This window comes from Pristis pectinata, chromosome 16 (assembly GCF_009764475.1).
Source record: "Pristis pectinata isolate sPriPec2 chromosome 16, sPriPec2.1.pri, whole genome shotgun sequence".
Lineage (NCBI taxonomy): Eukaryota > Metazoa > Chordata > Chondrichthyes > Rhinopristiformes > Pristidae > Pristis > Pristis pectinata.
The window spans coordinates 44,357,603-44,382,506 of NC_067420.1; the positions used below are offsets into that span (position 1 = coordinate 44,357,603).

General features: G+C 56.2%; 1 protein-coding gene across 1 annotated transcript in view; it reads left to right on the forward strand.

Annotated features, from left to right (window-relative positions):
• The window catches only part of LOC127579057 (DENN domain-containing protein 3-like), a 743,140-nt gene extending 718,517 nt beyond the window's left edge, over positions 1–24,623 (forward strand). Inside the window, exons 13-23 of the mRNA XM_052031688.1 lie at positions 293–820; positions 7,848–8,107; positions 15,819–15,977; positions 16,303–16,432; positions 16,924–17,031; positions 17,708–17,844; positions 18,617–18,786; positions 19,110–19,246; positions 20,938–21,056; positions 21,808–21,945; positions 22,397–24,623. Of these exons, the coding sequence (XP_051887648.1) occupies positions 293–820; positions 7,848–8,107; positions 15,819–15,977; positions 16,303–16,432; positions 16,924–17,031; positions 17,708–17,844; positions 18,617–18,786; positions 19,110–19,246; positions 20,938–21,056; positions 21,808–21,945; positions 22,397–22,585 (2,075 nt within the window). The 3' untranslated portion in view covers positions 22,586–24,623. The remainder of the gene's footprint in view (positions 1–292; positions 821–7,847; positions 8,108–15,818; positions 15,978–16,302; positions 16,433–16,923; positions 17,032–17,707; positions 17,845–18,616; positions 18,787–19,109; positions 19,247–20,937; positions 21,057–21,807; positions 21,946–22,396) is intronic.
• Positions 24,624–24,904: the final 281 nt, after the last annotated feature.

The window sequence follows — 24,904 nt, forward strand, 5'->3', positions numbered from 1 at the left end:
CCGGATGGGAGCTAGAGGAGATGGCACGGCCCGGATGATAATAGACCTTGCCTTCTTGAGGCAGCGCCTCCTGTAGAAACTCCCTGTGGTGGGGAGGGATGTGCCCGTGATGTACTGGGCTGAGGCCACTGCTCCCTGCAGCTTCTTAACATTGCTGTTCATTTGGTAGACATGGTGAGTGGGGGTGGGTGGAGTGGGGTAGGAGGGGGCTCCCATGAAGCACTAGGGCTCAGTGGCCTGCGCTGGTTGTCTCTGGGCCTCTCTGTCAGTAATGCCGTGCACTGCCTTACAGGAGCGACTGCCAAGGACAGACTTGTGCCCAGAACCCTGCAACTGCCGTCCCTCCCCAGTGACCCCTTCGACTCGCTCAGTGTCTCGCTCTATTACACCAAGCTCATCGTCCAGATCACCAGGGACATCGACCAGGCGGGCAGTGAGGACTCAGAGACGCTGGCCGTCTGCCTCTACCTGCGGGGCATTGTCCGTCTGGCCCAGGGGGAGTCTCTCCAAGCACTGCTGGACTTCCAGAACCTGGAGAAGATCAACATGAACTTCTTCCCGCTGGAGCTAGTGAAGGAGACGCTGGAGTCCATGAGCCCGCAGCAGCTGCGCAGCGTACAGGAGACCGAGGAACTGAAGGGCCTCCTCCATGACATCATGGAGAAGCACTGGGACAGAGCCCAGCCCGAGCACAGCATCAAGGACTTCGAGCTCCCCAATATCCCCCTCAACAAGAAGGACTTTGGCGTCCACATCCAGGCCGCCGGGCTCGTCAGTAACCCCAAGACCACCGACTGTCTCTTTGATATCCTCGCAGGCGGTGAGTGATGTGGGATCTTGGTGTGCATGCCAGGCTCGAGGGTCAGAATCCCCTCCTGCTCCTCTCCCAGGTTAAAGGGTTCTTGTCTGATCTTGGTATCAGTTTATTATTGCCACACGTACCCAGGTACAGTGAAAAACTTGTCTTACACACCGATCGTACAGATCAATTCATCACAGCAGTGCATTGAGCTAGTACAGGGTAAACAATACAGAATGTAGAGTGAAATGTCACAGTTACAGAGAAAGTGCAGTGCAGGCAGACAGTAAGGTGCAAGGTCATGACAAGGCAGATTGTGAGGTCAAGAGTCCATCTTATTGTACTAGGGGACCATTCAATAGTCTTATAACAGCAGGATAGAAGCTGTCCTTGAGCCTGGTGGTACGTGCTTTCAGGCTTTTGTACCTTCTGCCCGATGGGAGGGGGGAGAAGAGAGAATGTCCGGGGTGGGTGGGGTCTGATTATGCTGGCTGCTTTACCAAGGCAGCGAGAAGTGTAGACAGAGTCCATGGAGGGGAGGCTGGTTTCCGTGACGTGCTGAGCTGTGTCCACAACTCTCTGCAGTTTCTTGTGGTCTCGGGCAGAGCAGTTGCTGTACCAAGCGGTGGTGCCTCGATAAAAATTGGTGAGGGTCAAAGGGGACATGCCAAATTTCTTTGGCCTCCAGAGGAAGTAGAGGCACTGTTGAGCTTTCTTGGCCGTGACGTTTCTGTGACTGGGTGACCTCATGGAATGAATCTTCAACCTCTTGGTCACGGTGACCGGGAGTCTGTGATTCTCCTGGGCTGTTGGGGAGCACCTCTGTGGACTTGACTTACCTCCCCTGCACCTCCTCAGACCCCCAGCTGGTCAGCTGGGTCCTGACACCTGGCAGTAAAGTTGTGTGTGCCTCCCAGCTCCAGAGACTCGGGTTCGATCCCGACCTCCGGCGCTGTCTGTGTGGAGTTTGCATGTTCTCCCTGTGACCGCGCGGGTTCCCCCTGGGTGCTCCGGTTTCCTCCCAAATGTGGGTCACTGGGTTAATTGCCCACTGTAAATTGCCCCTAATGTGTGGGTGAGGGGTAGAATCTGGGGGGAGTTGATGGTAGTGTGGGGAGAATCAAATGGGATTGGTATAGGATCAGTGTATGGTCAGCCCAGACCCAGTGTGGACACGAGCTGAGCGGATGGACCTCCAGGGGGATTGATCCAGTGGTCACTCCTCGAGACTTGACTGCCCCACCCACCCTACCTTGGTATCGGTATCCGTTTATTATTGTCACTTGTACCGAGGTGCAGTGAAAAAATTGTCTTACAAACGGATCGTACAGGTCAATTCATTACACAGTGCAGTTACATTGAGTTAGTACCTTCCGCTCTCCCAAAGCCCTGCTGCATGAACGCTGCCTCTGAGCCCTCCTCGCCTCTCACCCACACCACCCCCCATCACCCTCCACCCACACACCTCTCCGTGGTCTGTGAACAACCGCAGGCCACCTCCCTCTGTGCTGGGACCCTCTACAGGTGTTCATCCCATTCTTAAGAAGGTATTTGTTTATTCCTGGGATCTGGCAAGATCAGAATTTATTGTCCATCCCTAATTACCCCTTGGGAAGGTGGGGGTGAGCTGCCTCCCTGACCCACGGCAGTCCTTCTGGTGAAAGTGCCCCCACAGTGCTGTTGGGGAGCGGGTTCCAGGGTTTAGACCCGGTGACGGTGATATATTTCCAGGTCAGATTGGTGAGTGACTGGGAGGGGAAGCTGCAGGTGGTGGTGTTCCCCGGGCCCCCTGCCCTCGTCCTTGGGGGGAGAGGTGGTGGGTGTGGGAGGTGCTGTGGGAGTAACCTGGGCGAGCACCTTGTACCCGGTGCACACCCAGCCAGCGGGAACACGATTCTGCAGATGCTGGAAATATTGGCTCGTGCCCAGTCAGGGGCGTGACTGTCAGTGTTGTATCCCCAGTGAGGGGGGACATGTGGCCCTGCTCACGGCCCCCTGTGGACCGGACACTCGGGTGAGGCTGCCTCGCTCACTGGGGATGGGGCAGGTTGGCAGATTAACTTGGTCTTGTCCCCAGGCACTGACCCGCGATCTGTTCTCCTTTCAGTCTGTGCAGAGACGCCTCAAAGGGGGAGCTCGGAGAAGGAACAGAGGAGAAACAAATAAAATGTCTGTCAACTCCTGTAAACCCAGAGCCGCTGACCTCTGTTCTCTGTCTCTGCAGTGACCCTCACTGAGGGAGGGAACCTCTTCCGTGGACCCCAGTACCGCCCCTCCCTCCATACTGAGGGACAGCTCTGATTTACCTGAATCTGGACAAACCCCCCTCCTCCCTCTCCTCCCTCCCTCCCTCCCCCTCCCTCTTCCCCCCCCGGTCCCGCCCCCTCCCTCACCCCCAGCTCCCTCTCCCTCTCCCTCCCCCTGCTTCCTCATCCCGCTCCCTCCCCCTCACCTCTCCCCTCTCCCCCTCCCTCCCTCCTCGCCCCCAGTGCCCCTCCCTCCCCTCCCCTTGCCGTTCCCTCCTCCCTCCCCATGCCCCTCCCTCTCTCCACCATCTCCCTTGGCCCCTGCCCGGTACCACGTGACCCTCCTCAGGGAATGTTGATCAGCTGATCCCAGACCCACCAGGCTGGCGGTCCCTGGGGAGCGGGGGGGGAGGGGAGGGGGGTTGGGGGTGGGGAGCAGGGAGCAGGGTGGGGGATTTTTGCGGCCCAGGAAGGGCTGATACCCTGCAGCTCAGTGGAGGTGGGTGGGTGGGCAGTGGGTCTCACAGCTGCCCCCACCACGGGGAGGGCCAGTCCTAATCCTACAGCACAGAAACAGGCCCTTTGGCCCAACTGGTCTGTGCCGACCCACGTTTGCCCGTGTTTGGCCCATGTCCCTGTGAACCTCTCCTGTCCACAGTCCTGCCTCAACCTCTGGCAGCTCGTTCCTTATATGGACCACCCTCTGGGGGAAGACACCACACGTCCCCTCACATCCCCTTTAATTCTCCCCCCCAACCTTAAATCTGCACCCCCCCCCCCACAAGTTCCAGACTCTCCCCTCTGGGACCCACCCCACCTTCTGCCTCCTCGGGTGGAGGTGTCACCCCTCCCCCCAACAAAGAGGCTGACTCCTTCCCCATCCCTCCCCCACCCATCCACACCACCACCCACCAATCATTGATGTTCGTGGGATCCTGCTGTGCACTCAGTGGCTGCCAGACGTGGACACAACAGTGGTGCCGGTCTGGTGGAAGTGTGTCCGGGGCAGGGGGGTGTTGGGGGGCGGGAGTCACCCCTCTCCTGCCCCCTCAGGGCCGCTGACCGGGCGGGCAGTGGGGCCGGAGCCCAGGAACGGACGAGTCAGTGCCCCGGGACCGGGAATGGTCACCCCCACCCCGGGAATCGGCATCACTGCTTAAACTGGCCGGGCTCAGGGCTCGGGACTCGACGATGCAAGTCCCTCCCCCTCCCCCCTTTCATCCCCTCCCCCTCTCCCTCCTCCTCCACTCCCTCCTTCCCTCCCCTCCCCCTCCTCCCCTCCTTCCCTCCCCTCCCCCTCCTCCCCTCCTTCCCTCCCCTCCTCCTCCCTCCCAACCTCCTCCCCTCCTCCTCCCTGCCAACCTCCTCCTCCCTGCCAACCTCCTCCTCCCTCCCAACCTCCTCCCCTCCGCTCCTCCCTCCCAACCTCCTCCCCTCCGCTCCTCCCTCCCAACCTCCTCCCCTCCCCACCCCTCCCTCCCAACCTCCTCCTCTCCCCACCCCTCCCCTTCACATTCCCCCCACCCTCTCTCACCGCCCCCCCCACCTCGCGTGGTGCAGGGCTGAGGGGGGGGAAACAGCTGTCACTCCCCACCAGTGAGGGGCACGTCCTGGCACCAGCTTCCACAGAGAGCGGGGTGACCCCAGCCACCCCTCGGCGGCCCTGGGGTGGCCCCCAGCGACCCCTCGGCGGCTCCGGACACCAGGAGGGGCTGTCAGACAGCAGAGCGCCACGGGGTCCTCCCGTCCACGGTACCAGCCCCTCGGTTAGCCTCCCGTTTGTGACTCTGCGTGTGTGTGTCGGGACACCCTCACCCACGGCCCTCGGAGGGCAGAGTGTTCCACCGGCCCTGGGCCCGCCCGTGGCCACAGTCTGGTCTGGTGTTCCCCACTGCAGCCTCGGACACACATTCTGCCCTCAGACAACCGAGGGTTAATGGTAGTGATGGGGTTAGAGGGTGTCTGCTGCCCCCTGTAGCCCATGCATTGACTTGCTGCTCCATCTTCCTCGGTGTGAACCACACCCCACTGCTCGTTCAGTGTGACTCCTCTCTGCTCCTCTCAGATCAGGGCTGGTTTGGGGAATCCTGCTCCAACTTCATGGTCAGCTTTTTTTAAATCTTCTTTCCCAAACAATTAAATCCTTCAGGAATACCTCTCCCCACCCCGCTCCCTGAGCCAGTGAACCACAGGTAATACATTTAACCTCTGGTCCCAGGGATCACTGGACACCAGCTACTGGGCAGGAAACTTGAGTGGATGGACCCAAGGCCACCCGTCACTGTGAGAACCTCTGCATGCACCCCCTCAGCTGTCCAAACATCTCCCTGGTTCCTCACCCACCACTTGGCTGACTGGAGCCAAATCTCCATTTGTGGTCTGAACCCACACTTACCCACCAACCACTCCCAAACCACCTGCCCCCTCACCACCCCCAACACTCTGTCTCTGCCTCCAGCAGTTACCCACTGACCGGTTCCCCCACCACTTTATCCCCATCGTTCACCTTTATCCATCCTGCTGCGCATCCCCATCGTTGTACCCTGGATTGTATGCTGCCCCACGAGCTCTACTCTTCCTTTATCTCCTGGATCATCCCCTGCCCCTCCAGTGCTCTCTGCATCTTGCTCTCTCACAGACAGGAAGGGGAGTCCTGTCTCTGGTTCCAGCCTTGAGTTGGAAGTCCCTGATGGGAAGCTCTCTCCTCTCACCACTCCATGAGTCACGGGACAATTAGAGATGGAAGCAGGTAGTCAGGGCAACGAGCCCAGCCCCTCCCTGACCAATCCTGAGCCTCCTTCACTCTCCTCCCGACCCCCTCCCCTCTCATCGCACTGTGGGTATCCTCTGCAGAATTACAACAATTTCCAACTCTGTGAGTGACCAGGTTTCTCCTCCTCCCCATCCAAGCCCTTACCCCAGGGCTGTGGGTCTGGTTCAGTCCACCGCCAGCTCTGTGTTGCCGATTCCTACTGCTCCACCTCTGGTGGCCGTGCCCTCGGCTGCCTGGGCCCCCAGCTCTGGAACAGCCTCCCACCCACTCTCCTCCCTGAATGTGTTCCTCTACAGCTGCCTCTTTGAGCATTGGCCATCGGCCTTAGAGTCGTAGGGTCCTACAGCACAGAAACCGGACCTCGGCACAACTCATCCATGCCGACCAAGATGTGTATCCGAGCTAGTCCCATTTGCCTGTGCTTGGCCCATATCCCTCTAAAGCGTTCCTACCCATGAGCCTGTCCAAATGTCTTTAAACATTGTAACTGTATCCCGCCTCATTTCCTCTGGCAGCTCGCTCCATGTTCCCACCACCCTCTGCGTGAAAAAGTTTCACCTTAACTTCTAGCAGGTCTCGCTCTCAAACTCTGCTCCTGTGAAGCGTCGGGGAATGTTTCCTCGTGTTAAGGTGCTCGGTAAATGGTGCCGCTCACTGGTGTCGAATAGCCAGGCACTGAAAATGTTAGTGTAAACAGAAGTTGTGGATGCTACTCAGCAGGTCAAGCAGCGTCCACGGGGAGGGAAGCAGAGTCCACGTTCCAGGCCGATGACGAAGCGGAAGAGTTAGAAGCCAGCCATGGTTCTGCCCCCTCACGTTGCTGCTGCCCGACCCTTTGTGGCACCTCCTGCTTTTACTTCAGAGGTCCTCCTGTAGTGGCGGAAGTGCTCCCATTGACAGGGATCGTTTCCTGAGGTGGGCGGTGAGCAAGCCCAGATCCAGGGGCAGAATCTCTGAGTCCAGTCTGTCCTTGTGGTCTGCGGAAGCTCCTCCTCACGCAGAAGGTGGGGTCAGATCCCCCTCCCCAGAAACACTGTGGATAATGGGGAACGCGAGGTTTCCCACTGAGAAAGGTGTGATAGGTTAGTGGAGGAAATGGGTTTGAGGTACAGGTCACGTGATATCATCGAGTGCCAAAATGGACCAAAGGGGCTGAATGGCCTTGCCCTGTTCCCATGTTACAGAGCTGAGGAGCCGTGGCCGCCTCCTGTACCCCTATAACAGGCCCAGAGAGGAAAATGACCGACTCCAGTTCAGGGAGCTCAGGGGGACTGAGCGGCTTCTTCCTCTTCCTGTATTAGAACATCGAACACAGAACATAGAACATAGAACAGTACAGCACAGGAACAGGCCCTTCGGCCCACCATGTTGTGCTGCACTAATTAGCCTAATGACACCTAAATAAACTAATCCCTTCTGCCTGCACACGGTCCATCTCCCTCCATTCTCTGCACACTCATGTGTCTATCTAAGAGCTTCTTCAACTCCTCGATCGTATCTGCGTCCATTCCCACCTCTGGCAGCACACTCCAGGCACCCACCGCTCTCTGTGTGGAAAACAAACTTGCCCCGCACATCTCCTTTGAATTTACCCCCTCTCACCTTAAATAAATGCCCTCTAGTACCAGACATTTTGATCCTGGGAAAAAGATGCTGGCTGTCTACTCCATCTGTGCCTCTCATAATCTTATAAACCTCTATCAGATCTCCCCTCAGCCTCCGACACTCCAGGGAGAACAACCCAAGTTTGTCCAACTTCTCATAGCTCCTGCCCTCTAATCCAGGCAGCATCCTGGTGAACCTCTTCTGCACCCTCTCCACAGCCCCCACATCCTTCCTGTAACGGGCGACCAGAACTGAATGCAATACTCCAGACTCGGCCTTACCAGAGTTTTATAAAGCTGCACATAATTTCCTGATGCTTGAACTCAGTGCCTCAACCAATAAAGGCAAGGGTCTGAGTGACCTCTTGCTGTGCCCGTAGCATGAGTGGCCTGTTCCTCTGATTGTTTCTTTGCTTGGTTTCCAGGGCAGCAGAAGCTGGTTGACCCAAAGACGTTCAACGACCTGTACTCCCGCTGGAAGAAGATGAAGTCGGAGCTGGAGAGCATCACGCTGGATCCCGAGGTGGCCAGGAACCTGCTGGAGAATGAGCAGGTGTCGCTGGTGTCCCCTGTAGTAAAGACCAGCTGTGGGCTGGGCCGACTGGCACTGAGCCAGAAGCGGCTCTTCCTGCTGACCGAGGAGCAACCCCGCTGCAAGGAGATCGCCCGATTACGGGACATTGAGGTAGGGCTCGGGGCTCTGTGCAGAGATCCCAAACCTCCATCCTTCCGGCCCTCGCACCTCAGCCCAGCTCCAGTGTTAAAGCATGGACCTTAGCTCAGGACCAAGGGATGGGTGGGAGCCGCTTGTAGCCCCTCAACCAGCAGCGGACAATGTCAGGCAGAATACAAACTGGTGCCACGGGGGATGACACAGAGAGTGGGACAACTAGAGCAGTATGTGTGTGGGTGGGGGTATTGTGCAGTACACGACACGTGATTAGTGAGAATTTTGAAGAACTAATGGGAGGATAAGTTACTTTAGTTCCAGTATTGTGTAATGAGTAAGTGTTAATGGAGGATTAGGTTGTAAAGGAGCCTTTGGGGAAGAGTGATCATAATATGACAGCATTTCATATCAAGATTGAAAGTGATTTGGTTCAACCTCAAACTAGGGCATTAAATCTGAATAAGGCAAATGGTGAAGTATGAGATGTGAGTTGGCCGTGGTAGACTGGGAAAGGATCCAATACCAAACAAGGAATGGCTCACTTTAAAAGAAGTGATATGTATTTTATAAATTGTATATATCCCTCTAAGGCAAAGTAGATAGGAGAAAGGTTCCAGTTATGACTGTCCGAGGAATTTAAAAGAAAAGGTTATGACGTGGCTAAACAAGGAATAGGCCTGAGAACATAGAACAGTATAGCACAGGAACAGGCCCTTTGGCCCACCGTGTCTGTGCCGACCATGATGCCAAATTAAACTAATGCCTTCTGCCTGCACATGATCCACGTCCCTCCACTCCCTGCAGATTCACGTGTCTACCTAGATGCCACTATCGTATCTGCCTCCACCACCTCCCATGGCAGCCCATTCCAGGCACCCACCACTCTCTGTGTAAAAAAAAATACTTGCCCCTCACATCTCCTTTAAACTTTCCCCCTCTCGACTTAAAGTTATGCACTCTAATATTTGACATTTCTACCCTGGGAGAAAGTTACCGGCTGTCCACTCTATCTGTGCCTCTCATAATTTTATAAACTTCTCCCAGGTCTCCCCTCAGTCTCCGACGCTCCAGAGAAAACAACTCAAAGCGAGGATTAGGAAAACTTCAGAAAAAAGTGAAGTGGGTGCAGGGCAGAGATAGGGAAAGGGGAACATAAAACACACATATGGGCCAGAGAGAAGCATGTGAACAGACTGTCTGAGAGCCTGTGTAAAAAGGAAAGGGCTAGCTAAAGTTGATCTGGGTGTCTTTAGTTGATGTGTGCCCCAGAGGTCAGACCTTGGCTGCACCCATTTACTTGCACCCTGAGCCCTCCTCTGGGTTATTAGTGTGAGGTTTCAGAGCTTGCTGATGTGTGAAAGCAGGTGGGAGGCCGTGTTGTGATTCTGCAGCAGGATGTCGACAGGTTGAGTGAGTAGGCGAAATCTTGGAAATGGAATTTAATCTGGGAAAGTGTGAGATTATGTAGTGCAGTAAAAGGAATTTAAAGGCAGAATGTTATCTAAATGGAGGGAGTCTGCAAGTGAGAGAAGATCAGAGGGATCTAGTGCATGAATCACAAAATTAGGTACCGCGAGTGGTCAGGAAGGTAAACGGCATGTTGGCCTTTATTGTGAAAGGTTGCAGTTTAGAAATAGAGAGATTGTTGCAGTTGTACAGGGTGTTGGTGAGGCCACACCTGGAGACTGTGCAGTGTTGGTCCCCTTACCTAAGAACTTGGTGAATTGGTTTATCATTGACACGTGTACCGAGGTACAGTGAAAAACTTTGTTCTGCATGCCATCCATACAGATCATTTCATCACATCAGTACATTGAGGTAGTACAAGGGAAAACAATAACAGAATGCAGAATAAAGTGTCCCAGCTACAGAGAAAGTGCAGTGCAGGCAGACAATAAGGGGCAAGGCCATGACGCGGTGGATTGTGAGGTCAAGAGTCCATCTTATCATACTAGGATACACTGGCATTGGAAGCAGTGTGAAGGAGATTCACTGGGCTAATTCCTGGTTTGGGAGGGTTGTCCTACTACAAGTGGCCAAAGAAGTTAGATCTGTATCCTCTGGAGTTTAGAAGAATGAGGTGATCTTTTTCAAATGTGTGAGATCCCGAGGGGGAGTGACAGGGGGCGTTGAGATGTCTCCACTAGCGGGAAAGTCTTCAACAAGGGGATGTAGTTACAAGGTAGGGAGCAGTTACTTAAAACTGTGATGCGTGGGAGCTTCACATAGAGGGTGATGAATCTCAGGAATTCCCGAGCCCAGAGGGTGGAGCTTAGATCACTGGGGGAGGTAAAGAGGGAGCAGGCACATTTTTGGAAGATCAGGGGACTGAGGGCTCTGGGGAACTGGCACTGAAGTTCAGCCGTTGAATGGTGGGGCAGGCTTGAGGGGCCGTGACCCATTGCTCCTGTTCCCTTGTGTTCTACAGGCTGCGTCAGGGGACCGTGTATCGGGGGATAAGGGAGTGACAGAGGTTAAACAAGTGTCTTATATCTTGAGAAGATGCAGAGGAAACCTCTCAGATGTTGTACAGGACAATACGTCAAGAGTGAATGAGCAGCTCAAAATTAGTATTAATAATCAACTAATATTGGGGAGATGAATGGGAGGGAGTACTGTTGGGGAGACAACCTACCTGGGGGAAGCAACAGTGGCACTGTGTCTGGCACAGAGTCCAGCCCTGTGGCTCAGAAGGGCAGGGAAGGAGAGAGGAGGGCACTAGTAATGGGGGACTCTATAGTTAGGGGGTCAGACAGGCGACTCTGTGGACGCAGGAAGAAAACTCGGATGGTAGTTTGCCTCCCAGGTGCCGGGGTCCGGGATGTTTCGGATCGCATCCAAGATATCCTGCAGTGGGAGAGAGAACAGCCAGAGGTCGTGGTGCATATTGGTACCAATGACAGGTAGGGAAAGGGATGAGGTCCTGAAAAGACTACAGGGAGTTAGGAAGGAAGTTGAGAAGCAGGACCTCAAAGGTGGTAATTTCAGGATTACTGCCTGTGACAAGTGACAGTGGGGATAGGAATAGAATGAGGAGGAGATTAAATGTGTGGCTGAGGGATTGGAGTAAGGAGCAGGGATTCAGATTTCTGGATCATTGGGGCCTCTTTTGGAGCAGGTATGACCTGTACAAAAAGGGCAGGTTGCACTTGAATCCCAGGGGGACCAATATCCTGGCGGGGAGGTTTGCTAAGGCTACTGGGGAGAGTTTAAACTAGAATTGTTGGGGGGTGGGAACCGAACTGGAGAGACTGGGGAAGGGGTGTTTGGCTCTCAAATAGAGAAAGCTTGTAGATGAGGGAGGACAGACAGGTGATACAGAAGGGACACGCTCAGACCTACGGTTTGAGATGTGTCTATTTTAACGCAAGGAGTATTGTGAACAAGGCGGGTGAGCTTAGAGCTTGGATAAGTACTTGGAGCTATGATGTGGTGGCCATTACAGAGACTTGAATGGTTCAGGGACGGGAATGGTTACTTCAAGTGCCGGGTTTTAGATATTTCAGAAAGGACAGGGAGGGAGGCAAAAGAGGTGGGGGAGTGGCACTGTTGATCGGAGATAGTGTCACGGCTGTGGAAAAGGTGGACGTTGTGGAGGGACTGTCTACGGAGTCTCTGTGGGTGGAGGTTAGGAACAGGAAGGGGTCAGTAAATTTACTGGGTGTTTTTTATAGGCTGCCCAATAGTAACAGGGGTATCGAGGAGCAAATAGGGAAGCAGATCCTAGAAAGGTGTGATAATAACAAGAGTTTTTGGGAACTTTAATTTCCCAAATATCGATTGGAATCTCCATACAGCAAGGGGTTTAGATGGGGTAGAGTTTGTCAAGTGTGTTCAGGAAGGTTTTTTGACACAATATGTAGATAAGCCTACAAGAGGAGAGGCTGTGCTTGATTTGGAATTGGGAAATGAACCTGGTCAGGTGTCAGACCTCTCAGTGGGAGAGCATTTTGGAGATAGTGATCATAATTCTATCGCCTTTACAATAGCATTGGAGAGAGATAGGAACAGACAGATTAGAAAGGCGTTTAGTTGGAGAAAGGGGAATTATGAGGCTCTCAGGCAGGAAATTGGAAGCTTAAATTGGGAACAGATGTTCTCAAGGAAAAGCACAGAAAAAATTTGGCAAATATTCAGGGGATATTTGTGTGGAGTTCTGCATAGGCATGTTTCATTGAGACAGGGAAGTTATGATAGGATACAGGAATCGTGGTGTACAAAGGCTCTTGAAAATCTAGTCAAAAGGAAAAGAAAAGCTTACAAAAGGTACAGAGAGCTAGGTAATGTTAGAGATCTGGAAGAGTATAAGGCTAACAGGAAGGAGCTTAAGAAGGAGATTAGGAGAGCTGGAAGGGGGCATGAGAAGGCCTTAGCGGGCAGGATTAAGGAAAACCCCAAGGCATTCTACAAGTATGTGAAGAGCAAGAGGACAAAATGCGAAAGAATAGGGCCTATCAAGTGCAGCAGTGGGAAAGTGTGTATGGATCCAGAAGAAATAACAGATGTACTTCATGAATAATTGACATCAGTATTCACTATGGAAAAAGATCTTGGTGATTGTACTGAGGACTTGCAGCAGGTTGAAAAGCTTGAGCATGTAGATATTAAGAAAAAGGTGCTGGAGCTTTTGGAAAGCATCAAGTTGGATAAGTCGCTGGGACCAGATGAGATGTACCCCAGGCTGCTGTGGGAGGCGAGGGAAGAGATTGCAGACCCTCTGGCGATGATCTTTGCATCATCAATGGAGATGGGAGAGGTTCCGGAAGATTGGAGGGTTGCGGATGTTGTTCCCTTATTCAAGAAAGGGAGTAGAGATAGCCCAGGAAATTATAGACCAGTGAGTCTTACCTCAGTGGATGGTAAGCTGATGGAGAAGATCCTGAGAGGCAGGATTTATGAACATTTGGCGAGGTATAATATGATTAGGAATAGTCAGCATGGCTTTGTCAAGGGCAGGTCCTGCCTTACAAGCCTGATTGAATTTTTTGAGGATGTGACTAAACACATCGATGAAGGGAGAGCAGTAGATGTAGTGTATATGGATTTCAGCAAGGCATTTTGTAAAGTACCCCATGCAAGGCTTATTGAGAAAGTAAGGAGGCATGGGATCCAAGGGGACATTGCTTTGTGGATCAGAACTGGCTGGCCCGCAGAAGGCAAAGAGTGATTGTTGATGGGTCATATTCTGCATGGAGGTCGGTGACCAGTGGTGTACCTCAGGGATCTGTTCTGGGACCCTTACTCTTTGTGATTTTTATAAACAACCTGGATGAAGGATGGGTTAGTAAATTTGTTGATGACACAAAGGTTGGGGGTGTTGTGGATAGTTTGGAGGGCTGTCAGAGGTTACAGTGGGACATAGATAGGATGCAAAACTGGGCTGAGAAGTGGCAAATGGGGTTCAACCCAGATAAGTGTGAGGTGGTTCATTTTGATAGGGCAAATATGATGGCAGAGTATAGTTTTAATGGTATGACTCTTGGCAGTGTGGAGGATCAGAGGGATCTTGGGGTCCGAGTCCATAGGACCTTCAAAGCGGCTGCGTAGGTTGACTCTGTGGTTAAGAAGGCATCTGGTGTGTTCTTCATCAATCGGGGAATTGAATTTAGGAGCCGAGAGGTATTGTTGCAGCTATATAGGTCCCTGGTCAGACCCCACTTGGAGTACTGTGCTCAGTTCTGGTCGCCTCACTACAGGAAGGATGTGGAAGCCATAGAGAGGGTGCAGAGGAGATTTACAAGGATGCTGCCTGGAATGCGGAGCATGCCTTATGAAAGCAGGTTGAGGGAACTCGGCCTTTTCTTCTTGGAGAGACAGAGGATGAGGGGGGACCTGATAGAGGTGTATAAGATGATGAGAGGCATTGATCTTGTGGATAGTCAGAGGCTTTTCCCCAGGGCTGAAATGGTGGCCACAAGAGGACGTAGGTTTAAGGTGCTGGGGAGTAGATATAGAGGAGACGTCAGGGGTAAGTTTTTTACTCAGAGAGTGGTGAGTGTGTGGAATGGGCTGCCGGCAACAGTGGTGGAGGCGGATATGATAGGGTCTTTTAAGAGACTGTTGGATAGGTACATGGAGCTGAGAAAAATAGAGGGCTATGGGTAAGCCTAGTAATTTCTAAGGTAGGGACATGTTCAGCACAGCTTTGTGGGCCAAAGGGCCTGAATTGTGCTGTAGGTTTTCTATGTTTCTATGGAGAGGCAGTTAGCCCCAGGAGATAGAAATACACAGGGGCAGGAATGGGCCACTCGGCCCCTCAAACCTGCTCTCTTGTTTAGGAAGATCACACATCGTCTGACTGTAACCTCAGCTCCACATTCCCGTCTGCCCCCAATAACCATTCACCCTCTCGCTTATCAAGATCCTGCCTTAAAAATATTCAGAGACTCTGCTCCCACTGCCCTTTGAGGAAGAGAGTTCCAAAGACTCCCACACTCTGAGAAAAACTTGTTAAACAGTGACCCCTTGTTCTAGATTCCCCCACAAGAGGGAACATCATCTGCACACCTACCCTGTCCAGACCCCTTGGGACCTGAGATGTTCCAATCCAGTCCTCTCTCATTCCTTAAACTCCAACAGATACAAACCCAGCGTGTCCGGCCTTTCCTCAGACAACCCACCCACTAGTTTAGTAAACCTTCTCTAAACTGTTTCCAGTGCACTAATGCCCTGAAGTAAGAGGGCCGGTACTGTGTACAGCACTCCAGATACCTGAAGGAAGTTGTAACCAGGGTACTTGGTGTGATGAGGGAGGGCCTGAAGGAGGTCGGTACAGCTTTGGTAGGGCAATGGTGTGAGGGAGGTTGGTGGATTTGGCGGACAAATCCCCAGTGCCTGATTGTCTGCATCCCAGCGTACATAAAGAAGTGGCTCTGGAGAGGATATAGTGGTGGTCATTTTCCAACGCTGTATGGAAGGTGAGGAGAGGTGAAGCAGACAGGTTGTAGACTCTGCAACAACACACCAGACGGTCAACATTTTGGGTCTGGACCCTTCATCTGTCCATTTCCCCCCACAGACGCTTCCTGACCTGCTGAGTTCCTCCAGCATCTGGTGTGTAGCTGCAGATTCCAACATCTGCAGTCTCCTGTGTCTCTGGCTTCGAGACTCTCTCTGGTTAGAGGAATGAGGTGATCTCATTAAAGCGTCCAAAATTCGAGCACAGCCTGACAGGGCTGATGTGTTCCCAGGCTGCAACGTGGAACCAGGGCTCTCAGTCTCAGAATCAGGGCTCCGCTGTTCATAACAGAGGGGGAGAGATTCTTTCCCACAGACGACAGAGAATCCTTGGAATTATCTACCCGAGAGGCTGTGGAGGCTTGGTCACAGAAGGTAGTGAGGACAAGCATCAGTAGATGGTTGGATATCGAGGGGAACCAGGGACGTGGGTGAGTGCAGGACAGAGTTACAGGGCCAGAGATGAGTTGTGATTGGACTGAATGGTGATGCAGGAATGAGGGGCCGAATGGCCTCCTGATTCCACTTGTTATGTGTACATATACATGTGCACTCACACAGGTGTTCATACATGCACGCAGGCATGTGTACACACACATGCATATGTATGCATGCTCATAAACGTATGTAGGCACATGCACACACATTTATGCATGTATATACGTGTGCACACACACTTGTACGTACACACACGTATAGGAAGACGGTTGGGGGGGCGTCTGGGTGACCCCACGCCCCTCCCCTGACACCAGTGTATATGTGCCCTCAGGAGGTGGAATGCAGCGCCCCTCTCAAGCTGCCCAGCCTGAAGGTCCGAGTGCGAGACAAGAAGGAGTCGTTCATGGCCTTCCTGAAGACGGAGCGCGACCTGTGGAAGGTCATCATCCGCGAGGTGTGCGCCGGCAAGGTGCTGGCCGAGATGCACAAGGTGGGGGCGCAGGGCACTGCCAGGGGTGAGGGAGGGGGGAAGGGGGAGGGAGCTGTGAGGGGGAGGGGGGTGTGAGGAAGGGGGAGTGGGAGGGGGGATGCCCTGAAGAGCTCCAGGAATGGACACTCACATTGAAACGAAGAGATTGCAGGGGGGACGGGCTGGTGAGACAGTGGAGGAGGGAGAGAGGGAGGGAGAGGTGAGAGTGGGGGATGGGGATGGGGATGGGGAGGACAGAGGGAAATGTTATTGCTGTGCTGCCTGACCATCTCTCTCTCTCCCCCTCCTCCCTCCACCCTACCCCCCCCCCCCCCCCCGCCCTCAGGACCCTCAGTACGACCAGCAGGCCCTCAGTAACATCCAGCTGATCTACGCCGTGGCCAAGTGTGACCTTCACCCCCGACCCACCCACGCCATCCGAGAACTGTCGCAGCTGGACCAGGCCATCTGCCAGGGTGAGAGCGCTGGGTCCCCGATCGCCCCTCTCCGTCGCTCTCTCCCTCACCCGCCCACAGTGCCCACCAACCACCTTCCCTTTACATAGCGCCTGTCACAACCCTGGCCTGAGGTCCCTGGTGTCCAAGTCTGAAGCAAACACAGTGTGACCCTCCCTCAGTACCCCACCCCACACAGTGACCCTCCCTCAGTACCGCACCCCCCCCCCAACACAGTGTGACCCTCCCTCAGTACCCCACCCCACACAGTGACCCTCCCTCAGTACCGCACCCCCCCCCAACACAGTGTGACCCTCCCTCAGTACCCCACCCCACACAGTGACCCTCCCTCAGTACCGCACCCCCCCCCCCAACACAGTGTGACCCTCCCTCAGTACCCCCCCTCCCCCCCCCCACTGGGCACAGTCCTGGAGTTCTCCCGGTGTGGGGTCAGTGTTGGGTCTGGGGACCAGTGTGGATGGACGATGACCGTGTGTTCTCTCCCCCCTCAGTGCTGCCCACTGTACCGAAGATGACGTCAGATGCTCTGAAGCACACCCTCCATCTCTCGGACGCCAACTCCACCCACTGCACTGTCAATGTCCTGCTCTACGTTCCCGGTAAGTGGTTGCCGTTGCCTCTGGAAATGGGACTCCGTTCCCACGGGACCGATTCACGTCCCTGCTCTTCAACGTTGGGTCAGCTCAGGGGGACCTTCCACCTCCCTCCATCCACCCATCCACCCATCCCCCTCTGTTCCCTCAGAATCCAAACACCCATCGCCCTTGGCCTGGAGAGTACTCGGGGACCGAGGCACCACTCTCCTCCTGTGCAGAGAATTCCAAACTCCTCACCACCTCGGTCCTGACTGGCTGACCCCTGGCCTGAGACTGTGACCTCAGGCCCTGGACACCCCATCAACCCCACACCCCATCACGTCCGGAAACGATGCTCACCTCTCACTCATCTAAACTCAACAAGATACCTGCGTCCACCCTCGTTCCCAACCTCTCCCTGCACCACGATCCTACCCCCGATCCACCAGCTCTGGCACCAAACCCCCGATCCTCTCCCCCTGGTGACCCTGGTCCTGTGAGGGAGTCTTGACATTGTCCTGAGGAGGGGGCGGGAGAGAGGGAGTGCAAGGGAAGGGGTGGGTTGTGTCTGCACTGCGACTGACCTGGATGGTGTGTGTGGTCAGGGAGTGTGGGGCGGAGGGGGTGGGGAGGGAGGTGAAGGGCGAGGGAGGGGGTGGGCTGTGTCCCGCTGTGCCTGACCCGGACCCTGTGGTGTCAGGGAGCCTGGACCCCGGGGAGAGTGCGGACTCCCACCCGAAACTGTGGTGCGCGCTGACAGACGGCCGGGTGCTGATGTACGACGCTGCCTCCTGGGTCATGGAGCAGCCACCCATCCAGGCTGGGCGGAGCCGGCTGGTGAGTGACGGGGGGGGCGGGGGTGGGTGGGTTTTGGGGGGGGGGGCGGAACTGCTGGGGATCCTGGACCCTCCCCTCCCCCTCCCCATCCCCCACTTCCCTCGCCCACCTTCCCTCCCCCTCCCCTCCCTCCTCCGTGCCATGAGGGTGGGGGAGCTTCACAGGACACACTCCCCTCCCCCTGGGACCCCAGCTCATGGACCAGTGTCTGAATCCACAGGCGGCGGATCCACCGGGGCTGGTCTTCTGGAGGCCGGAGGGGCCGTTGGGGGCGTGGCGTCTGGGGCGGGGTGTCTGCCGGCTGCCCACTGCTGATACCCACCTGCCCCTTCTCTCCCCCCCTTCTCTCCCCCCTCTCTCTCCCTCCTCTCTCCCCCCCCCTCTCTCTCTCTCCCCCCCCCTCTCTCTCTCCCCCCCCTCTCTCTCTCCCCCCCTCTCTCTCTCTCTCCCCCCCCCTCTCTCTCTCTCTTCCCCCCCCCTCTCTCTCTCTTCCCCCCCTCTCTCTCTCTCTTCCCCCCCCCCTCTCTCTCTCTTCCCCCCTCTCTCTCTCTCTTTCCCCCCTCTCTCCCTCCCGCCCCCCCCCTCTCTCTCTCTTCCCCCCCCCTCACTCTCTCTTTCCCCCCCCCTCTCTCTCTCTTTCCCCCCCTCTCTCTCTCTCTCTTCCCCCCCTCTCTCTCCCTTCCCCCTCTCTCTCCCCCCTCTCTCTCTCTCTCTTCCCCCCCCTCTCTCTCTCTTCCCCCCCCCTCTCTCTCTCCCCGCCCCCCCCCCCCAGAACTGTATGATCGGGGTGGGCCAGGACCAGGTGTGGCTGGGCTCCGAGGATTCCTTCATCTATATCATCAGTGCCCAGGACCTCGGCTGCTACCGACGGCTACTCGCTCATCACAACCAGGTGTCGGGGATGGTGCAGGAGGAGCGGCCCAAGGACGTGGGCGGTGCCAGGTGAGTGCACAGCCCAGGGCCCGGGTGACAGGGGAGTGTGTGAAGGGGGCGCGGGTGACGGGTGTTTGGCAGGTGAGTGGTGTCCCACTGTGTGTGTCTGTGTGTGCTGTCCTGCTGTGACACGCGTGTGCCGTCCCGTTGTGACACACGTGTGCCGTCCCGTCCCACACGCGTGTGCCGTCCCACTGTGACACACATATGTGCCATCCTGCTGTGGCGTGTATGTGCCGTGCTGTCCCGCTGCTCTGCGCGCTCTCTGACGCGCTCTCTGACGCGCTCTCTGACGCGCTCTCTGACGCGCTCTGCTGCGCTCTCTGCCACAGCCCGGTGTACTCATGCAGCCTGGACGGCACCATCGTCGTGTGGGACCCAGTCACTATGGAGATGAAGAGGCAGTTCCAGCTTCAGCAGTGCTGGCAGCTCAGCTCCATCGCCCTGCACTGCGGCCGCATCTGGTGCTGTGAGTGTGGGTGGGGGGTGAGGGCGACCGACCGGGGGTGGGGGGCAGTGGGGGGCAACCGGGGGACGGGTGGGGGGGGTGGAAACGGGTGGGGGCAGCTCAGCTCCATCGCCCTGCACCACCACCACATCTGGTGCTATGAGTGGGGGGCAGCCGGGGGTGGGGGTTGGGGGGGTGCGGGTGAGGGGGTTGGTGAACGGGGTGGGCAGCCGGGGTGGGGGGATGTGGTCTCGCAGGTTCGAACCTCGCGGGAGCCAAGCTTCCGCCAACATCCCGGCCCGGGTGCCCCTCGGTCACCCATGGGTGCTGCCCGCAGTTCCTCCCCAGGAGAACCTCTGCACGGAAGCCACGGCGTCTGTCGGCCCCTCCGCCCCTCCAACCCACCCCAGCGTCCAGCACAATCATGGCTGATCCCATCTTGGCCTCAGCACCACTTCCGCACTCTCCACAGCCCGCGACCTTCACGTCGGACACACTCGGTGGCTCTGTCTCACTGCCCTCGGGAAGAAAATTCCAAACTGCACCTCCTTCCGAGAGAAGGAACCCCTCCCCATCTCTGTCCAAAATCAGCCACCCCTCGTTCTGAATCTCTGCCCCGGTTCTACACACTCTGACTGGGGGGGAACGTCCTCTCCACACCCCCGAGCCTTGTGTTACAATGAGGTCCCCCTCATTCTTCTGAACCTGCCCCCCCCACCCCCCCCCCATCAAGCAGTGACCCTGTGCTGAATCCCTCCAGCAGAAGCTCCTTCCTGTGGGGATGAACTGTGCTCAGGACCCCAGGTGCAGTCTCACCAACACCCCACAAAGTTGTCTCGAACCTTTCCCACTTCCACACACCACAGCACGTGCAGCACAGGCCAACATTGTCCCCACGTACCGACCCATTGTGTTTCCTGCTCTGGGACCCCACGTCCCCCTCCGCAACATCGTGCCCCCTCTCTCCCATCCTCCTTGCCCACTCCGTGAACCCATCCATTATCCCTCCGCAGACTCTCCGTGTCCCGCTCCCAACTCACTGACCCACCCATCTCTGTATCAGTGTGCTTGATCCCATCCATCCAGGACATTGTGTCGATTGTAAACAGGATGGTAGAACCGTTCAACCATAGTTTGTGGAGCGGAAGCAGAGACCTGGACCGTAAGTTCGAATCCCACCCTGGGAACTGGCAAACTTGTCTCCGATGTAAAACTATTGTCACAGATCCACCCCCCCCTCCCCCTCACCAGGGTCTTCGACATCCCTCAGGGGAGGGTACCCACTGTCCTTGCCCCTTCCGCTAACTGCAGACCCACCCCACGCAGCTGCCCCTAACTGGTGCAGAGAATCACTCAGTTGAGGGGTGGTTCACATGCTGGCATTGCCCACGGTGCCCACATCAGGGAACAGGCAGAACAAACCTGCCCCGTGCCACCCAACCGGATGTGAGGCAATCTCGGAGAGTTCCATGTCCTCCAACTCTGCCGCCGGGAACGTCCGACCAGTCCTGCGGCTGAAGCCCACGGGGATGTTAACCAGCTCTGTTCAACCCCTCCTGCATCTCTGCCTTCCTCCTGCCCTCTGTCACTCCTCCCCTCCTGCTCGCCATCTCCAATCCAATCCTCTCCTCCTCCCTCCATCCTTCTCTCTGTCCTCCCCTCCTCCCACACCCTGGTGCCACCACCACTCTCCCCTCCCTCCCCGTTCCCAGGTGTCGAGAACAGTCTGGTGGTCCTGGCTCGGGACGGGACCCAGCTGCAGAGGGTGTCTGACACCATCAGTCCGGGCGGAGGCTCCATCCCTCTGAGTTACTTCCTCATCCTTCCTCAGGTACCTCTGTGCTGCAGGGCTAGGGTACGGGATTCAGGGTGGTTGGGATTAAGGGGGCAATGTTCAGGGGTCAAGGGTCAGGTATTTCTCCCTCCTCCTGTGGCCGGTGCCCTCGTGACGTTATTTATTTTGGACAGGCTGGGACTTTATTCCTTGGAAGGTGGGAGACTGAGGGGTGACCCTGTAGAGGTGCGTGAGGCACGAGGGACATCGACCGGGTGAATGCACACAGTCCTTTCCCCAGGGCTGGGGAATCAAGAACTAGAGGGCACAGGTTTAAGGTGAGAGGGGAGAGATTTAATGGGGACCTGAGGGGCAACTTTTTCACCCAGAGGGTGGTCCATGTGTGGAACGAGCTGCCAGAGGAAGTGGTTGAGGCAGGTACATTGACAACGTTTAAAAGACACTCGGACAGGTCCGTGGGTGGGGAAGGTTGAGAGGGACATGGGCCAAATGCAGGCAAATGGGACTGGCTCAGGTGGGAATCTTGGTCGGCACAGACCTGTTGGGCCGAAGGGCCTGTCTCCGTGCGGTGTGACTCTGTGAGCTGGACGATGAACTGAAGGAGCACACACATTCGTTCCTGGCGCTACAGAAGGGTGTGCAGAGCTTGTGAAGGGCGATATAGAATTGCAGGCTCTTCCCTCCCATCTCCTTGCTGGCACGGCTGACAGCTGGTGGTGGAGCCCCCGGGGTTGTGGGCAGGGTGCCCGGCGGTTTCAGCTAACGCCACTCCTGTCTCCTGTTGCAGCAGCGTGAGCTGTGGATGCTCTGCACTCAGAGGTCCAGTCTGTACGTGTGTAGCACTGACACCCTGAGCGGTCCCGTCCGAACCATCTCACTGCCGGCCAGCAGTCACCTCATCTGCATGATCCACGTCAAAAAGCAGGTAAGCAGCTAGCTGCAGTGGTCAAACCCAGACCCCAAACATTGCCTGACCTCCAACCCTCACCCAACCCAACCCCTAACCCCCCATCCCAACCTCCGACCTTCAGCCCATCCTGACCTCTGACCCTCACCCCAACCCGAACTCTGACTCACCCCATCCCAACCTGTGACCCCCAATCCTGACTCCATCCCAACCTGACCCTCACCCCGACCTGACCTTTGACTCTCTCACCCATCTGACCTCCGACCCTCACCCCAACCTGACCTCTGACCCTCACCCCATTTCTAACCCTTGACCCATTCCGATCTCCAACCCTCACCCCATCCAGACCTCTGACCCCATATCCTTAGTCCATCCTGACTTCCGACCCTCTCCCCATCCTGACCTCCGACCGCGCCCCCCCCCCCACCCCCTGCCCTCTGTGTGTTCTGACCTGTGGCCTGGTCCTCAGGTGTGGGTCGGTGGGGGGACGGTGGACGGGACCAAGGGGCGGATTTACATCGTCGGCACGGAGAGCCACTTGCTGGAGAAGGAGCTGGAGGCCCCCTGCGGCCCGGTCCGGGCGCTCTGCTCCGCGGAGGACCGCTACGTGCTGAGCGGCACTGAGGACAGCAAGGCCATCATCTGGAAGGTGGACTGAGCGAGGGACCCAGGAGACCGTCCCCCCACGTCTCGCCTGCCCCTCCGGGCACTCCCACTGCCTTGGGGCCAGGTGTCTAGGGCACTGCCCGATCTCCCCAGGTGGGGCCTCGGGGAGGGGACGCCTGCCCACCCCACGAGCTTGTGCCCTCCCCTCCCCCTCCCCTCCCTCCCTCCCCAGCTGTGGTGGAAGGAACACTCAGTCCACCAAGGGTCATCAGGTCCCCTTCCTCTCCACCCCCCCCCCATCCCTGACCTCTGACCCTAGGGACCAAATTCTGACCCTGACTCGGCGGTCAGCTGGCCATGAGCCGGGGATACGGGTCGTATCAATGACCCAGGGAGCCCGAGCTTTGGCATCTGGGAACGTACAGTACAGGAACAGGCCCTTCGGCCCACTGTGTCTGTGCTGAGCACGATAACAGTCTGACTAATCCCATCCATGTGATCGTGGCCCACATCCCAACACTCAATGTCTCTTAAATGTTGCTGTTGTACCTGCCTCCACCAGCAGTTGTTCCAGGCACCATGACTCTCTGCATCAAATCTTGCCCTGCACATCTCCTTCGAACTTTCCCCCTCACCTTAAAGATAAGATCCCCTGGTGTGTGACATTTCTACCCCGGGAACAGACTCTGACTCTCTACCCTATCTCTGCCTCTCATCATTTTATAAACTTCGATCAGGTCTCCCCTCAGCCTCTGGAGAAAACAACCCAAGTCTGTCCAACCTCTCCTTATAGCTCATGCCCTCTAATCCTGGTGAACCTCCGCTGCACCTTCTCCAAAGCCTCCACATCCCTCCTGTAACGGGGCGACCAGAACTGCACACAGTGCTCCAAATGTGCCCTCACCAAAGTTTTATACAGCTGCAACGTGACTTCCTGACTTCTATACTCGACACCCCAACCGATGAAGGCGAGCCTGCCGTACACCTCCTTCCCCACCTTGTCCACTTGCTATGGACCTGCACCCCAAGATCCCCCTGTACATCAGTGCTCGCAAGGGCTCTGCCATCTACTGTATCCTTTCCTCTTACGTTTCACCTCCCAAAGTGAACACCTCACACTCACTCCATCTGCCGTCTGGATCCCACGTTCCCAGCTGATGGATATCCCGCTGCTTCCTTTGACAGTCGTCCTCACTGTCCACAACTTCGGTGCAGCTCACTAATCAGACCACCATCTGAGTCATTGATATCACAGGGGTGCCAGCACTGTCCCTGGGGAACACCACTGGTCCCAGAGTTGCAGCCGGAGAAACGCCCCTCCGGCACTCTGACCAACCTCCCGACTCTCAGCGGATCCCACGTGTCTGGTCGACACCCGGGGGGGTGGGCAGGGGCTGCAGGGACTGGCGGTGAGGGGGAAGGGGTGTGGGTCCACATGGCCACACACGATGTGTGTAGGCAGGTCAACACAGCTCAGAATTCCCAGACACATAACAGAACATAGCTCATCCTTCCAAAAATTTTTAGAGGGAAAGACTGGAAACTGGGGCCTGGGGGAAGTTGCCGGAACCGTGGCGGGGGTGTGATCCACACTGGGAAAGGCCTGTCCTCCCATGAACCAGCAGCAGAGAGTGTCCCAACTCCACATCACCCCCCCCCCCCCCAGCCTCTGTCTCTACCTCCCCCTCCCTTTCCTGGCTCCAGCCCCCTGCCTCACTGCCCCTTCCCCGCCCCCCATACACCCCTCTACACCCTCGGTCCCAACATCGAGCATCCCTCTGCCTCCACAGACGCTGCTCGACCTGCTGAGTTCCAGCTCCCCACAGACTGCGGTTACTGTAGGACACTGACTTCCACGTTCGGCACAGGACGGCTCAACACTTGACACAAAACCCAAAATAAAGAGGATATCTTCTCCTGCTGCTGGTATCTCTGTCTCTCTGGGTGCGGTGACCAGACTTATCTAACCCTCCCACAGTGTGTGACCGGGGCGAGGGAGCTCTGCCCTACACCACTTTCCTTTTTTCCTTCATATTCAGGTCTCCATGTTGTGTGCGTTTTTGTTCGTGTTGTATTAAAATAATTTTACTTTCAAGATTAACTGAGAAGTTGAATGAAACTGCGGCTGCTCGGCACACGCTGGTCCTGGGGGCCTCTGGTTACACCACAGGCTGCCTCTCCAGGGCAGCTGGGCACAGACATGTCCTTGGCAGAGGGGCAGTCAGTTGGTGTGGACTGACCTGTTGACCACGGCCGGAAGAGGGAGATCCCCTGACCAACCTCCTGATCTCGCACGGTTCCCAGAACCCAGGACCGTGGGCTTGGAGTGCAGCCCAAGGGGGAGCAGCCCCTTCATGTATCCCTGCAGTGG